A 17850-nucleotide genomic window follows, 5' to 3' on the forward strand; every position below is an offset into this window, starting at 1 on the left:
AAATCTTGTGAAATGCTTTTTAGACCAAGCAAACCAACGGAATGTGTATTTAACCTCACAAAATCAACCCTTACCCATGGTAAGCTTTGTAAATGTCTTACTGAGTGGGGCTACAGAAAGTAAGAAAAATTAGTTTTTGCCTACTTAAAATAAATCTGAAATTAAATACAAAAGACCACTTTCTCAGAGCTGATAGTTGACCTCCCTTGAAAATTGGATCTACAGTAAGTTGACAGCCATGTGTATTGACACCTTGTGCTTTCGGATAAATAATTAAATCAATCAATGATTCAGCTGTCTGAATGTGTTACTAGTTAATTCCATAAAGACAATAGAAAAGAGTGTATAATTACAGTACTCCACAAGGCCAAATATCTTGGCCCAAATAGACTATGTGTAAATCAATGTAATGGGTTTTATTAGTTATTCTTTCCAAACAAAATTTGCAGTATGACTGAAAAAAAAGAGAATCACTGTCATGGTGTTCATTGCCTTTCCCAACACTCACAGTTTAAAAACCATGCCCTGAATCTAGATTAAATAATGATTGCTTTTATTCAGCAAAAATGAGTTGAAACAAAATCGAAAGTGGAAAAGAAGCACGGTCAAGGAAACCTTCCGCCTCTTATCATTTCCACCTTCTCTTTGCACAAAAACTTTCCATATTAATGACAGCATGACAGAGAGAGAGAGAGCATAAATAAAAAATCACATCAAGGAGAGGAAAACAGCATTGTACAGGGACTGGAAAATGTCCATTGAATATGCTTAACGCATCACAAACTTTGGCAGTCTATCTATGATCTATAAATGAATGGTATCGCTGCCTCATTGAAGAGTGTTAGAAAATGATGGAAGTAGAAGAACACTTCTCAAGTTCCATTCACTAATTGCTCAGCTTTCACTGAGCTGGATTAATACAAACTGTGTCTCTAGATAGCTAGAAGACCTAGGACCGCTCTACATAGCCATGTTATTGTGACTTGTCATTTGGAGATAGTGGTGGTTAACTGACTGCATATGCAAGCACTTCAATACAGTTATAAGGAAACATCAAAACACAGAAACTCATCTCAGTAGAGACAGCCCCCCCCCCCCCCCCCTTTTTTTTTTTTGAGGGATGAGAATTTCTCACAAACTTCCTGCCTGACAGTCCCAGCTGTGTTGAGATTCATAACACAACCAAGAAGGACAAGATTAATAGTTCTGAAGGTTACAAGCTAAAATAAATTAAGCAGTGGATTAAAATGTTTAGGAGAAAATCAGATCTTCTCGTAAGGGGAAAGTATTAGAGATGACCTTCAAACTCAGAATCATCTAATGGACTGCTTGCTAGCAATCTAGCCAATTAATTTGTTTTGATGCATTATGTTTAAGTCTTTATTGGGTAACACACACACTACAGGTGAAAAAATAAAAAGGTCTGTATTTACATAGTAAATCCTTCAGTTGTTCTGGAACAAAAACAAAGATATGCCTCCTTGCAGATATACAGTAAAACATCCATGGACTTCTTTCTATAACCACAGGACTGACTCATATTACAGCAAAGCAAGCACAATCAGAAGACAATGTGTGTTAAGTGCAGAAGTGTAATGGGTGGAAATAGCTATGTTGTGTGATGCACTGCCGTTACGGATTCTTTCCTGTCGGTGAGATGAGATTAGTTTAAAATCTCTTAAACCATGAATGCAACTGTTAGTCGTCAGGCACACTTACAAAGGGCAATTGAAGCAAGAGACCACCTACTGTAGTTAGGGATTGGGTTGTCCAGACAGTAGCCTTGTTTTCAAGTAGCACAACACAATCTGGAAGAGCTTAGAACAAACTCAAGCAACCTTTACAGCAAAGAGGCATGCCATTATAAAACTATATTATTACATTTTTACCCCTTTGGCCTAGAATAGTACCCTCAGCTCTTACTGTATTACAGTAAACAAATATTACCTTAAAAACAGTTTCAAAGATTTGATTTTATATTATGATGCAACTGTGGGGAGCTCATTGCAGTCTGCAGAACCGTAGCCATCAAATTACATTTAGAACTAGTGACTTATAATAGGGATACATTACTTGATTAATTAAGCAACAATTGGCTCTATTAAAGCATGACATTCTTTGTAACACTGCAATGTTCACAGTACAAAAAAAAAAGAAAGAACTCTATGAGACCATTAATCATTAGACTGGTGACAAGCCTCCCCATCTCCTTTTATTCTATATAATTCTAGCAGGCTATAATTCTAACGTGAAGCTAATTTAAATGCTGCTGCTATAAAAAGATTACTTAAAAACCAAACACAATGCCTAGAAATGTAGATGGTACACAGCTTAAATTATAAAAATGTCAATGTTAATTATATATGTATGCAGATAAAGATTTATTGGGCAGATGACAAAGTGATTTCAACCTTACACAAATTACGCAATAACCTTTGAGGAAGACCAGTCATAATTCACCTGCTCCGATTCCAACGCTCTCTTAATAATTTTACTTTTATGGTACCCTATTCCATCCCTTCAGCAGATACAATCAGATTTGCCGCTATAATATTGTGTGCTTGAAGTACGTTACCATTACATCATATTCCTTTTAAATGGCCATGCCGATCAATGCTAGTCGGATCCAGTGCATGATCGGTTTAATGTATAGTGTATGTGGGGAATTGTAACAGGAGAGCTAGAAAGAGTGTATATACAAATGATTTCGCTGCTATATTTACAGCCATTTGGGACAGCCACAGCCTTGCTATACATTTTGTATTGAAACATCATGTTAAATAAACCTTGAAATGGGTTGATCTACACCAGCATTAGTTAGACATCCTCCTGTTGCCAGCGCTTTATAACCCCTGCGACTGCTCGTATAATGAACTGTTTGACGCAGTTTAGAGCATTCAATGTTTCATACCACAATGCTACAGATTGCAAATTACATTGAGCTCAAGAACCATAAGGAATAATGTCATTGCTATCTCTGCATGAATAAGCCTGATACTAATGGGAGATTGATTGGGCTTTGTGTGGGCTGAATGACAAGAGGGTCAGCTTGTACATTTCTATTAGCTTCTTTTGTTAAATGAAACTCTCTACAAGGTCAAAGGTGAGCAATCATGATTCTACTTATTACTGTAGTTTGATTAACATTTCTTGTGACGGTGTATGCAAATAAAAAATAAATACATAAATAAATAAAACAACCCTATTAGAAGTTGCTTCAACTAGAAGAATGTATATGAGTTTAGAATAATAAAATAGATTGAAATAAACTCTATGGATCAGTAAAATAAATTACGCTAAACACCATACTTCCTCTTAAAAGAAAATGAGGATGTCAGTCCATAACTTGACTACCTATTCAGCAATCTCCCTGTCAAATCACAAATAAATAAAATCCCATTGTATTGCAGGTTAAATTCAGTGACGGTCTCTTTAGCTCTCGTATTCTGATTCAATTAAATAAAACAAATGATGCAATACAAACTTGCGACAGTCCTCCTTTTTATTTTAAGTGTTTTCACTGAACTGTGGTTTGAATCAGCTGGTTTTATAATTGGATTTGTGATTTCTGCTTTTTTTGGACTCTGTGGAGAACAGCAATCCACACCAATTCAAGCAGCTGTTTCTTCACTTGTTACATTTGGAATGGTAAATTACATTTGGAATGGTAAATTAGCACAATCAATAGGAGGCAGTGTGGTCCAGTGGTTAAAGAAACAGCCTTGTAACCAAGAGGTCCCCGGTTCAAATCCCACCTCAGCCACTGACTCATTGTGTGACCCTGAGCAAGTCACTTAACCTCCTTGTGCTCCGTCTTTCGGGTGAGACATAATTGTAAGTGACTCTGCAGCTGATGCATAGTTCACACACCCTAGTCTCTAAGTCGCCTTGGATAAAGGCGTCTGCTAAATAAACAAATAATAATAATAATAATAATAATAATAACACCAATGACCCTCACCTGAATGATTGAATAAACGGGTTTGTGCATCTCTAGTGGTTACTGTTCAGTGTATTAGTGTTTCAGCATCTAAATATGACTCCATTGTTACAAAGCTACCAAGTTTTAATAAAATGCAATTTGTAAATTCAAGTTTGCACACTTATTAGCTAGTGCCTTCTTCAGTGTACACTAGCTGAAACGTTTGTCTACTTGACTTCATTTCTTAATAGTTGTACCTTATAAATCTAGTTTTTAGATATTATGGAATAATAAAAAAGCTAAGGAGCTCTGTTTTGTGTATGGCATCATGAACAGGGCGTAAAGAATATCAAAGTCCATATAATCTCCCTGGTAATACAGCACCAGGGCTCAAGACTCACGCAATAGCTTATTGAAATAGACACAGTGCATCACAAGACAAATTCACTGAATTGTTTAAAAACAACAATTTAAAAAAATCAGTTAAGGCGAGATATGTGTCACTCTGCTAAAGGATCGCACATGTCAGAGAGTTTGTGCTGCTCAGTTAAAAGGAAATCATTTTCAGGTATTTTAGACCAATTTCCTTAACCCTTTACCACTTAGAAAAGACTCAAGGAAATGATTCAGAACTTCCTGGAAAAGATTGTTTGATGACAGCAATGACAGGACGACAGTCATTTTTTGACCGTCTTAACAAGGTCAACAGAGGGTGGGCCATGGTCAGTGTACAGCAGGGGTGAGCCAACGTTGGCCTTTCCAGACCTATTCTTAATTTGTTGACCTCTATTCAACCTCTATTCACACCCTAAAGTAGTTAACTATTCCATTTTACCTGTTACACCTGGAGTGGAATGGCCCTCCAGGGCCGTGATTGGACAGTCATCTATTTATTTACTCATGCCATTCCAAGACCAAACAAAATAAGAAACCTTTTTTTCTCTCAGAGTTCTTGTAAGCCCATTTGCAGCTAGGCCCTGTGGAACATGCCATAGTTTTTCTGCCATATTCCATTACTGCATCTCTTATGCCAACGTCAACTAAAAAGGACTATTTAAATGGTAATATTGCAGGCTCAAAAAGTCGTTTAAAAAAATGTTTTTGAGAACAGAGGTTGTTTCCCAAGGGAGTGAAACAATGCTATTTTTTTGCACACTATAATGGTGATTTTCCTCAGAGAGATACCTCCAGGCTTAGTCTTGTCTTTTTGATAACACCCTATTAAGAACAAGCTTAGATATGCCTCTGAGCAAGATAGCCATATATAAATAGTAAAATTGAAGGGGTAACTTAAGTCTTTCTACTCCCTGAGCCAAGAACCTACCTTCAATTGTAATTATGCACACAGCCTTGTCCTTATATACTATATTTGACCTAATGATTGTTAACTAGCGTTAATGGAGGTATCATTATTGCACACCTGCTCTCTGACAATGCTAGTTCTAGGGACCGTACCTGAGAGGATGAAAATACTTGATAATGTTATCTGCAGCTGCCTGAAGATTATATCTTCCCCCCTGGATCTCATTATCCACAACTTCCCACGTCAGTCAGCGTTTTCCCTGTCAAATAGAGATTAAAAATCGCCTGTGCACAATACGGATTCCTGCATGGCGCGTCCCAAACGCCATCATCATGCAGCTTTTAGATCATTTTAGCTTTTGTTGTCACAGCATTTTTTTTAATGCAGGCTTTTATGTAGTTTATCAAGCTATTGCACCAATTAAAATATGAAAAAGACTTTTCTTTCTCTTTTCCAAAGAATTATGGCTGTAAAAGTACAAGAACATGTGTGCAGAAGTGGTGAAATCTGAGGAATGTAGTTTAAGAAATTACATCCATTATAATAATAGGACTAAGGCCCCCAGTGTGTACCAAGGGTCACATTATGAGCCAGTGTGTTCTTGAATAGCAGCGCTATTACCCCGAAATGTTTCCACAGCTGTAAATAAACGAGCCGCACTGGGAGCTGGCTCTGAACTTGCTCTTGTGTTGTGTCCTACTTGGATTAAACATACCTAGAAATGGGAGTTTCTGTGACTGTCTCTCCTGTCAACGAAGCGATGTCCAAGTAATTGGGGCTTGCAGTGAATGGTGGTAGACATGTAGATATAAGGATCAGACATTATGCTTGTTCTAAAATGTGTTTTATTCTCCCATCCTCACTATGCATTTGAACTGAAACGTACATTAAGACAGCAGATATGTACTCAACTGCTAATTTGAAACAAATCTCAGTGTTTTGTTTTAGCTTCATCTGTTTGCTTATTGTTTGGTTTCTTTTGAGACAAACAAAATGTTAGTTTGCGGTCATTGGCCCTGAGCCACAACAAGCATGGTGGCCACCCTTTCCACTCACTCCAAAGGAAACAGAAATAGTGTCTGGCTGTCAAAACAATATAGTATTGCTAGAGCTTTCTTTATTACTATGTTTATTATTTATTTGTATCGCTGTGCATTTTCACATCAGTAGGTGCCTGCCCGGTCTCATCAGTAGCTGGTGTCTATGGACCATATTGGTAGATTTTGTCCTTCTTTATCCATTTGGGTGTTCTATGGATTAAACATAACAAGGCATGGGAGTTTGTTAACAAAAACAAAGCATCTCCACAATCGGAATCGAAGGGGAATGTTTACATCAGACTGAACAGTTTGTAAACATGAAGTGCAAAGGATATGTGAGAAAGAGGTCCAGAGGTAAAAACAACGTGGCAGGGAAATGGTTCATTTCTATTGAACACCAGCACTTATGGCTGCCATCTTAGGTCACAGGTCAAAGTGAAGGGCGACTTTAGATTTTGTCCCAAGGAGTTTCCACAATACTGAAAATATGAAGCTGAAATGGTTCATGGCATACTTTCTGAATGTATACTGTTTTATATTATGACAGAGTGTCTTTAACCTGCTACAGTATTAATCAACCTAGATATCTTTCACTATACGTGTACTGGGTTTGATGATTTACCAGCAATATACGGGTTCCACTGTAACAGTGGAAGCCTGACATTGTCTCAGATGACCTTATGAAAGCAAGGGATTTGCAAAGACTGCAATGGGTGGAAGTACAACATTATATAGCAATTGCTAACCAACTGATTTTCAGTATGTATGTTTGTCTTTCTACCAAGTTTAATGATTTGGTTACATCCCTAAAATGCATTTTCCTAACACATTGTATACTGTTCCTTTATCTCTGTAAATGAAGTGAAATAAGACAACCCCCTGTGTTTTTCTTATTAAAGCAGAGGGCCTACAGAATGCAGTTTTGACAGCTGACAGCTTTCCACAAGTATAAGTAATTGGGGCATGCAGTGAATGGGGGAGGGGATAACATGCCAATGTAAAAGATCAAACTTATTTTTGTAAAATGTTTTATTCTCCCATATTCCTACATAATCCAGCTTCTCCATGCACCTGAAATCCTCCCTGGACCTGGTAAAAGGGAGAGGGGTTTTGCTTTCCCCTGATCAAAACGCAGGCATCGTATCTGACACTTGGCTTTTCGGTGTTTATTCTGCTGAAGAAGGAATGCTGAGGAACATGGGAAAGGGGGTTTCAGGAGAGCTCGTTCTGTCATGCTCTGCGCTTCCTTTCCATCAGTTTGTAGTCTGCAACGGTGATGTGCATGTCAGAGGGTTTCTATTTAAAACTCACCAACAGCCCAAGGAAGTGCTATGAAGGAATATGGGATCAGTCCAGATAGTATATGGATGCAAGTGAAAAATAAATAAAAATAAAAAAGGCCTTTTTGTAATGAAGGAAAGAAGCCCCAATTACCCCCCCCCCCTTTTTCTACTAGAACGAGTGAGCCGTACTGTGCCAAAAACCAAAATAAAACCAAGAAAAAAAAATAAAAGAAAAAGGGAATCCTTTTCCTTGGTGAAAACAACTCTCACTGATAGTTAGTGGTTCTCGTCTGTATGACAAACTAAAGCTGTGCAGATAACACTGATCCTCCTGAACCCCAATCCTTAGAATGAAGTGTCTCTGAAATCTGTGTTTGGTCTTAGAACCAATGGCGGTTTTCACCTTCATGTACAGCAGTACTTATCTACACTGTATCCCTTAAATATATATGTTTGCCATGGGAACGCTTTTCTTAAGTGAGAATCCGACTCTGTACAGTTAAGCTCTTAAGATAAGATTTACTTTAAAGTGCATATTTTATAATGTATTTATTTGTTAGAATGTCTGGAGGCACATCAAATACATTGTGAAAATAAATCATTGTTAAATCAAACATTCAGTTAAGAAACTATGTACAGCCACAGTCACAACAATAGTTTTGGCACTTGAAACAAGGTGAAAACCACACATTGTTCGTTATCTATCCGCTGACTGCCATCAGTCCTTTTGTTACAGATGTATTTTACTGTGCATCCTTTGCCAGGTACTTTTAATGTTGCTTGGCCTCTGTTCTTGATCCATTTTATTTCTATGTATTGACAAGCGTTATTGCATCTGTTACTGTATCCAGTTACTTTATTTTTTTGTTTTACTTTACCTGTTTTTATACTTAACTACATTGAAAGCTATATTGAGCTCCTGTAGATAAATTATGATGAAATATAAAAATACCTTTTTTTCCCCTGAGTAAAACAGAGTACAACTAATCCATTGAACTTTGTGAAAACACCATGTGGGAAGTACCATGCACCAGTGAAAATATCTTCTGTAATTTACATTCTCATCAATTTAAAATGGCTGATTTCTTGCTTTTTTCTACCACATTTTTAATGTAAAAAAAATCCACCTGCATATGCAGTTTTTAACACTTGTTTCTTTCTTGTCAATGCAGGTACTTTACAGTACAATGGTAAGAACCTTGTACAATTACAGTAAATGAACCTTCAATCTTCAATAAACACGCTTTTCTGTTGCACTGTGTGCATTCTACATTGAATACTGCATGTGTGCCTATTAAAAATAACACGCTTTGAAACTCACACAGGTCAGCTGAGATAAATAACAGTACCTGATTTATTTTGAGGTAAATAAACATGGGGTTATCGGAGTCTCTCACTGAACTATGTACCTCGTTGTGAATCATTCCGTTCTGGACAATTTGGGCCCTACCATCGGTATTTGTCTGAACAAGATCTGGATTAAACATGCATGTCCACCTATTGTAGAAAATGACGGATGCAACGAGGAGCAGCATGGATCCGTACTCCTCCGCGCTGTTCTAAGGTTTTCTGTTAGATAAGATAATGACTTTAGGATCCCCCCCCCCCCCCCCAATCTAGTACCATATCGTTTCTACTCAGTCCTTTTAAGTTTGAGTCTTTTAAAATTGAATAAGGCAATCAAAAATATATATTCCGACATAGACACAATGAAGAGAATGATCAGAGAGTATGGGCCACACAAAGCAGTGCTTATTTTACATGATTTATATGGGTCTTTTTTCAGCTTGCTTAAGCGACTGTAATATTCCCTTTTTCCCTCAGGATGATCAAAGGAAAGGTTGCAGCCCATCCTTATTAGTCAAATGACTAGACACGAGCAGGCAGAAAAAGGAGAAAAAATACTCTGAAATGGGAGCATAAATAACATTGAAAGGTTACTAGCAAAACACAAATAATGAGTTCCTTTCATTCGCATGTTGCCCTGTGGAAGGTCTCTAGATGCCTGTCTGACATCGCTGCAATGTGGGACTTAAAGCTCCTCCTAATATATTTATGAATTTGAGCATGTTCAGAGCACTCTGAAAGCCGCTGTGTAAAAGACAACAGTGTATCCAATTTCAGCTAAACAAGATTTCAAATTTAATTTGGACATTTCCCTCCTCAGCAATGGCTAAAGCACAACACTGCACAACTGCATGCACGTAATCTTTTTAAATGCAATTACAGTATTAGATTTTGATGGTAATACTACATTATTGTGTTTGTATTGAATTGGCAGTGGAAGACAGTTGGCCAGTTACTGGTCTTTAATTTCCCAGCTGCTGTACTGCTGTTTGAACAGGTTTTGCATTTAAAGGCATCACAGAAACCTACTCTCTGTCTCCTAGTATGGATAAAGCTAACGGACTTACTGTAGGCTTGATAAGCCGTGTTTTATCTGTATTGTAAATAATAATAATAATAATAATAATAATAATAATAATAATAATAATAATAATAATAATAATAATTCCCTCCAGTCTTCTAGAAGCTTGAGGGACAATGCTGGTAAGGCAATTGTTTTAGGGAAAACTAAAATGTAGGGATTGGAGAGCCAAATACCCAATGTTAGATTTCGCAACATGGCTTTTGCATACCATACTCGAGATCTTCAGGTGATGCATATTGTATACATCACTTATGTACATACTTTTAAATTGACTAAATTATTGGTAAACTCTAGTTACCTTCACAGGGAAGAGGGATATGCAATATCACTATTTCATTCAGAGAAAAATTAGGTATTTTTCTAATAGGTTTAGGACAACTGCTTTCAAGAGCAGACATTGAAATATATCGACACATGACAGAAGGGTTTTAATGCAGACATGGGATCCTATTTTACAGTGTGCAGTTATATTCTATTTTACAGTGTGCAGTTATATTCTCCTGTACAAGGAAATTCAACAGTGTTTAGATTCTGTAGTTTTTTGGACGTATTTCTATTTCTGTTGTTAGCTGTTGCAATCTTGTCTTAAAGTTACTTCACACTGTATAAATGTGACAAGATAGCATGAGTTTTGTTAATGGTTTTACGGTACAGAATCACACCAGCAAACTCCAAGTGTTTTCAAAGGAGCCAATGTCTATGACGTTAGAGCTCATACTTTCCAAACGTTCTTCACAGTTCATTTTAGAGCAGGCAAAAGAAAGACTCCAATATGATCTACATTGCAGTCTCACACTCTGATCACTTGCCAGTATTACATTATCTATAGGGGAATAAGTGCATACAGTACCAGAGTGAGATTTGGGGATCACAAGAGGAACGCTGTATATATCAGTAAGCTGAACAGCAAATCTCAGGCAGCTTCTAGAATATTTCAGACACCGTAATAAAGAATATAGTATTAAGTTGCAATTCTAACAGCCTTCCAAGCACCTGACGTCTCATCACCAGACGAGAGGAGATTAATGCCAGTAGTTGATTGTTTGCAGTGTTGGCGTTTTCTTGCTGCACACATTTGTTCTGTCAGGCTAGGCTTTTTTAAAGCAAGAGTTTTAGGAAACTTATTTAACATTCTTACTTAAAAATATACGTGTTTGTCTGCAGCACATGCTTTTGAAATCAGTTCAGAGGTTAGAAAGTACTGTTATCGACAGGTGTGCAAATCAAATAAAGCTAATGTGTATAATAAAAGCAGGAACAAAAACGACAATGAAAGTCAGTTATTTCCTGCAAACAAAAGGGTATAAATAAGCCTAATGGAGAGAGAATTAAAATCAGAAATGCAACAGTTGTACATTACAAGGGTTTATGATTTTAGGTTTTAATCGATAAATACAGATACACTTCTGAAAAAATGTAAAAGGTGTTTATCCTATAAAGACTGAAAGAACAATGCTACTTGGAGACTACTAGTTTGTGTTCGCTTACTCACCATTCATTGTGCTGTATTTTGTTGCACCAGAGGGACATCACACACAGTAATTTGGATCGAGCAGTTTTAGTGATTCCTCAACTACAGATCAGTAGTTTTGGACAATCAAGTTAAAACTGGACACTTATAAAATAAATAAAAGCACCAGCTTTTTGGTCAAACTACAAAAAGCCCTACATTTTCTAAATAATAAACACTGAAAAGGGGAATAAACACAGACAAAGAGAAGCTCGATTACTGCGTGGAACTTGAAATGTGCCTTTGAATCACAAATCTCGTTTTATCCAGGGATGATTACAACACAGCAGCAGTAACTAATACAAACTGTATGTGTGTGTGTATATATATATATAAAAAACAATCCTGAACAAATGGGATTCACATCTCTATACCCCCTCTCCCATGCAGAGCTCTGTCTTTTGCAGGGCCTGTTCCATATGATAGTAATCATATCAAATAATGCATCTGTGAAGCTTGCCAGTTATCAGATTCAGAGGGCAGGGCGACACAGTGGATTTAATGCACTTGCTTCATGCAGTGACCGAAAAAAACACATTCCTGATCCGTCACAGTTGTGCAGGTCTCCAGCGAAGCAGCAGTGGCTGCCCTAGTTTACTCGAGTGCACACAGCGCACCACAGAAGCCACCCTGGACTCCAACGGCTCGGACTGTCTTGCTCTCTCTCTCTCCACAAGAGCAAGAGGGCATGCACTCCTCCCACGTTAACTTCATTTGTGAAAAACACTCAATCTGTCACAAAATGTGAGCTGTCTATAATACTTCAAACACAGTTGATAAATTAGCTAGGGGAAAAGGGAGTATTGTTTAGTCAATTAAATCCCAAGTCCTGGGCATCTTGGTGCAGTGAGTGCATTTAAAGTACTAAGGCAATGCGCAGAGCATTTCAACAGACCCAGTAGGGTTAGTAACTAATGATAGTGATGTCATGGCTTTAAGGATCTCCCTGCTATTATAGGACACTCAGTAGTGTTACTATTATATTGCTCACAACTCTAAGTGTGTGTTTGTGAATATTTAGTTTTACAACACAAATGTTATATCAGGTGGCTATATCTCATGTGATAACGCATGGTAACAATACAATAGAGATGTTATTTTTCTGTTTATCTTGCTGCGTAAATCATGTGAATTCTTACTTAGGCAAGCTTGGTTTCCAACTATCCACTTTACGTCTTTCTATAAGCGTGTTAATGCTCTTGGGTGCACTACATTTCTTTTCAAGTACCTTTGTTGATGAAATCCATGACAAACTGCATGCAAATGAGTTCACAATGTCCATTACAAATAAAAGGACAGCATACCGCTGGGTCCCAAGCCTATCAAATACCTGTAGCTAAGCACATCTTTTCCATGAGTTATTCCCTTAAAGTCTTTGGCGATTCTTCTGGGGCCCTGAAAGTAATGATTCTGTGCTGAAGTGAAGGCACTGTAGCCCAGGGTCTCCAAAGGGAACTGACTGTGCGTTGATTTAATGAAGATCCCAGAAAGAAACGCTCTGATTCCCCCTCTTATTTTTTTTTTTTAATTGAAGGCAAAAAGCAACCGCCAAACTCTGAGCATTATGTAGGCGCCCAGTTTATGAGCTGTCGGTTTGCATATTTGAGATCTAAAGCCCTTAGGCTAAATGCAGACAACGGAGAATGTGTCAGTTACAGCAATTGTGTCCCTTAAGTGGTAGCTGCAATTTAACATAATGAAGAAAGATTATCTGCCTGAAAGGGGTAAAAGAATACAAGTTCAAGCACTCACACCTTCATGTCACAGAAAAGAAAACGGCACACAGTACATTGAAATGTATATGTGCGGTACTGTAAATTAATATTCAAGACTATACTATACTTGTTGATGCAGACACATTGCATATTACATTTCTGCTAACCTAGCTATACATAGCTATATCGAAACACATATTCTACTATTACAGTCAATATTAAACACATGCACACACACAGATTATATTGACATAGTGCTTTTTTATTAACACATCCCATTTTATGTTAAACAGCAGTGGAACACAAGTTAACATAGATAAGTAATGGTGCAAAATTCCTAACCCTGACCTTAGAAACACTTGTCATCTCTGCTGTTCATTACAGAGCTGCTCGCTATGATATGCTAACTAATCCCATTACATTAATCCATTGGAAACAACCTATTGCACGAGAACAGCCAACCAGCTCACTTTAATTTATACAAAATCCAAACAATCACCAAATTAAAATAATTAATTAGCTTTGCAGCTGCTGTATTAACAAAGACCTACCAAAAGCCTTGCAAATCAGAAATCCAAATCTTCAAATACTTTTCGCTGAAGGGATGGCACATAAGCTCTCCTCGTCGGGAAACGATTTTATTGCAAAAAGACCAGTGCTTTTCTTTAACTTGGTAAGACAGTCTAAACATCAAGGAAACATAGATCCTAAATATTAGACAAAGCCACTTTGACTGCACTATATAATCTGAACCTCCCGCCGGCCATTTAGCCAGGCTATTTATAGTTTAAGAACTGCTGATTAAAATGATCCATGAGTGGGAATATTACCTTTTTTTTTTTTTGAAAAAAATATACCGTTAATTACACAGTGCTTTACGCATGGTTAATTCACGGAAAGTTACATTTTTGCTTCACTATATGTGCATTATAGAGAGGGGGTTATTTTATTTTGTATTTTAGTCGGATGTGTGTTGCTATGTGTCCCGCGGCGCCCCCCACCCCTTCCTCCATTTATAACACTCTTCGGTTATAACGCTCATATTGTGTGTCCCCCGAGACCCACGTTATAGCGAGGGAGCACTGTACATATAACTAACTATCTGGTACTTTTTTGGACATTTAGTGTTCATCACTGTGAGTCGATGTGAGTGTTTTATGTTTAATATAAACCTCTTTCCTTTTGAAGATCACTTATAACCTAGATGTGTTCTGAATGACTGTACCTAGTGCTACCTTAAATATGTAATTCAAGAAAGGATTTGCTCAACAATGGTATTTTAGTTTTTTTTTAGATGTACCCTACAGGGTGGTGCATGTGTCTCTTGAACTTACGTTAAATGAACAGCAGACTGTAGAGTGCAATTCATCATGAAATGTGTCCAACTGTTAACAGGTACAGTACTGTATTTCCTCATCAACCACCAGGACATGCCTCAACCAGTTACGACTGTTCAAAAGTGACTGATTTCACAACCTAGACGCTTCATGGAGGTGGGTGCACCTGGAATAATGCAACGTCAAGCACTGTACTGAAAACAGCATCTCGGGTAGCGTGGAGTTGAAGCTCTTACCTGAACATGTCTCCAAGGCCTTTCAGCATCCCTCCCTTCTTAGCTTTATTCTTGTCCTTCTCTTTGTCGCGGTCTTGCTTCTTTTTATCCTTCCCACCCTTGTCCTTCTTCTTGTCTTCTTTGGCCTGGCTGCCATTCACTTGTCTCTCCATGGAGCCCGAGGCAGAGCTGGTGCCCAGGGCCAGTTCGCTGGCTGTAGACACTGACTCTCTCCCAGACCTCGAGCTTTCCTCTGTGTCCTCTTCCACTGGAAAGAACAAAACACAAAAGCAGAGTGAGACCAGATACACAAATATGCATCTCTATAGAACTGAGTCCTCTGTCTGCTCTGTGAACATTAAAGCACAGTAGGTATACTGTATTTGGAAGATAGGGTTTTAGCCCAAAGTCCTTGTTTTCCACTGGGATTTGGCAAGATTTTTTTTTTCTTACAGTATTTACAAACACAGCACTGGAACACAGCAGTAGTCCCTCACAGCAATGCCTAATTACAATGAAGTTTTGAATAGTTTTATTCTATTACACTACATTACCTTGCATTTTACCAGTGTCAATTGTTTACATATTTCAAATTAGGAAGAAGCTGCACCTACAAAAACAGCCAATTACTGAATCACAGCGTACATAGTGTATGCAATACAATCAGGGAACCATTGCACTCTGCATTTGCATTAAAGTTTGGGTAAATATTTCATTATTATTTATTTATTTATTAGCAGACACCCTTATCCAGGGCGACTTACAATTGTTACAAGATATCACATTATTTTTACATACAATTACATTATTATTTTTTTTTACACATTATTTTTACATACAATTACCCATTTATACAGTTGCGTTTTTACTGGAGCAATCTAGGTAAAGTACCTTGCTCAAGGGTACAGCAGCAGTGTCCCCCATACGGGATTGAACCCACGACCCTCCGGTCATTAGTCCAGAGCCCTAACCACTACTCCACACTGCTGCCCTATCATTACAGGGAGGGGGGCTATGAACAACAGCTGACAGCTTAGAAATGAGTGGGAGATTTTGATTTTGAGTCAATTTACAGTACATCACAGTCCACGCGGTCGGGTCATCAGAATAAAAGGTCAGCCTCTATGCTTAAATCAAGAACTTACTCATGCGCGAGGCATTTTCAAACTTCAGAGAGTTAATATTCAGTGTTTCTACACTTAGTAACACATGCTGCAAGGGTGTTTGCTTTGAAGAATCTGGTTTCGTCTCTCGAAGATCCCGACTGGGGCAGTCAGGGCTCCCTACACAATTAAGTAAATGTTATGTGTTTCGAAGGTTTGGTGTTGCTGTAAGTCTTCCTCCAGTGGGGTCCTGTGGTTTGGTTTCGTAGTTGGCTCTCCTGAGGTTTCTAAGGCCTCTTGTCGACGCAATTATCAGTTGCAATTTCAAGTTGTTTTTTTTTTTTTTTTAAATTCAGGTCACATAAACATGATGAAACTAATTTATTGAAGTTAGCCATCACAATATGCAATATGAAACTATTATTCTTATGGCTTTTACTAAACAAATCCCAACTCGTGTGCCAAAAAAGAAAAGTGTTGTTGCGATGTGAGCTGCTTTTCAGATATACGACTGGAATAAAATGAACTCATTTCAACATGGCTGTCAAGTAGCTAATTGTAATAAATGCCGTGCTGATTACATGTTTAAATAAGCAATAAATTAAAAGCTGGGATCTTAATTTCAAACCAGTTATCAGAACTAAACAGTGAAATTTTATTACATCATTTCAGAATCCTGCCGAGGTAGATCTTTTGTGATGATGGTTAATTAATACTGTACATCATGGCTTATGTAAAAGCTTTGATGCCCAGAAAAGAGAGTGCCTTATCAAAGAAGGACAGCATGCATCTACATTCTGAATTCCATGTGTAGCACACAAGACGTTATCAGCTAGTGGATGTTTCTTACTATTAAGAAGTGTGGGATTTGTTTTTATAAGTTATCAGTATTTGCTTTTATGTGGTCATCTCAAAGGAAATTATTGAAATGAAACCTTGCTGTAGAGCTAAGTATGACAAAGCTACCAGGGGATTCTGTAGCTTAATCCTATTCAGTTATGCAAGGTTTGTTATGGGAAGAGATATGCATAGCAGGCTGACCAGACACCAGTTTTATCATTCATTTTCCAGAATGCTTATCATGACATTAACTGCAGATGCAGGAGCAGCCAGTTTCTCTGTGTTGAACTACATCTGGCAATAAAAACTCATCTGACATTAGACAACACTGCTAATTTCTCCGGGTCTTAATGATTTTGACTCCGATAACACGCTAGAGATGATAATCTTGGCACTCCAGGGGTGTTCTGAGTGTGTGAAAGCAAGCACTTTGCTTGTTAAGATCAGGCACCCACAAAACTCCAACCTGTTACTGGCAGCTCAGAAGAAACGGTCAAGAAGTTCTAATGAGCAACGATGTATCTGATCTGCGGTTCAATTACAATGGACAGGAGAAAAGGAGAAGCATCAAGAATGTTTGGATCGGATGATGTATTGATTGCTTAAATTAAGTTTGCTGCAATTTATAGAATTGAATATTACAGCAAGCTATTGTTTCTATTTATACATGTTTTAAAATATAACTAAATATATATTTACAAGCACATTTTTTTTTACAAACTTTTTTTCCATTCCAACAATGATACAATCAAACCACTACAGTACTCTGCAAACTCTGTGAGCATGCATACAGCACTGGATTTCAAATCTTTATATTATGTTAAGCAAGAATGCAAGTAATAATGGCAAAACAAATGTCATTCCTTTTTCATAACATAAAAGGCTAAGTAGTGAAAAGCCACAAGAAAATAAATATGAAATTAAAGTCGTTATTGACTTGTTACAAGTTTTTGTTTTTGACTAACACACACACACACACACACAGAGCCCGCTACCCTATGCATTGTCTTTATCCAATCCCCTTAGTGTAAAAATGATTAGCAATTTATAGCATTTAAAAATATTTTCCTTCAGAGCCCTGAAATAACTAAGTTTGGAAACAGGAAATGACTCTCAGTTCATTCACACTGAACCGCCCCCCCCCCCCCCCC

The 17850-nt window shown here is 37.7% G+C and overlaps 1 protein-coding gene across 6 annotated transcripts in view; it reads right to left on the bottom strand.

Moving 5' to 3' along the window:
• The window catches only part of LOC117399699 (partitioning defective 3 homolog), a 365908-nt gene that overhangs the window by 87313 nt on the left and 260745 nt on the right, over positions 1-17850 (bottom strand). For all 6 annotated transcript variants that reach the window (XM_059023275.1, XM_059023276.1, XM_059023274.1 and 3 more), the window contains one exon: positions 14778-15024. In XM_059023275.1, coding sequence (XP_058879258.1) covers positions 14778-15024 — 247 coding nt within the window. The remainder of the gene's footprint in view (positions 1-14777; positions 15025-17850) is intronic.

Source organism: Acipenser ruthenus, chromosome 4 (genome assembly GCF_902713425.1).
Source record: "Acipenser ruthenus chromosome 4, fAciRut3.2 maternal haplotype, whole genome shotgun sequence".
Taxonomy (NCBI): domain Eukaryota; kingdom Metazoa; phylum Chordata; class Actinopteri; order Acipenseriformes; family Acipenseridae; genus Acipenser; species Acipenser ruthenus.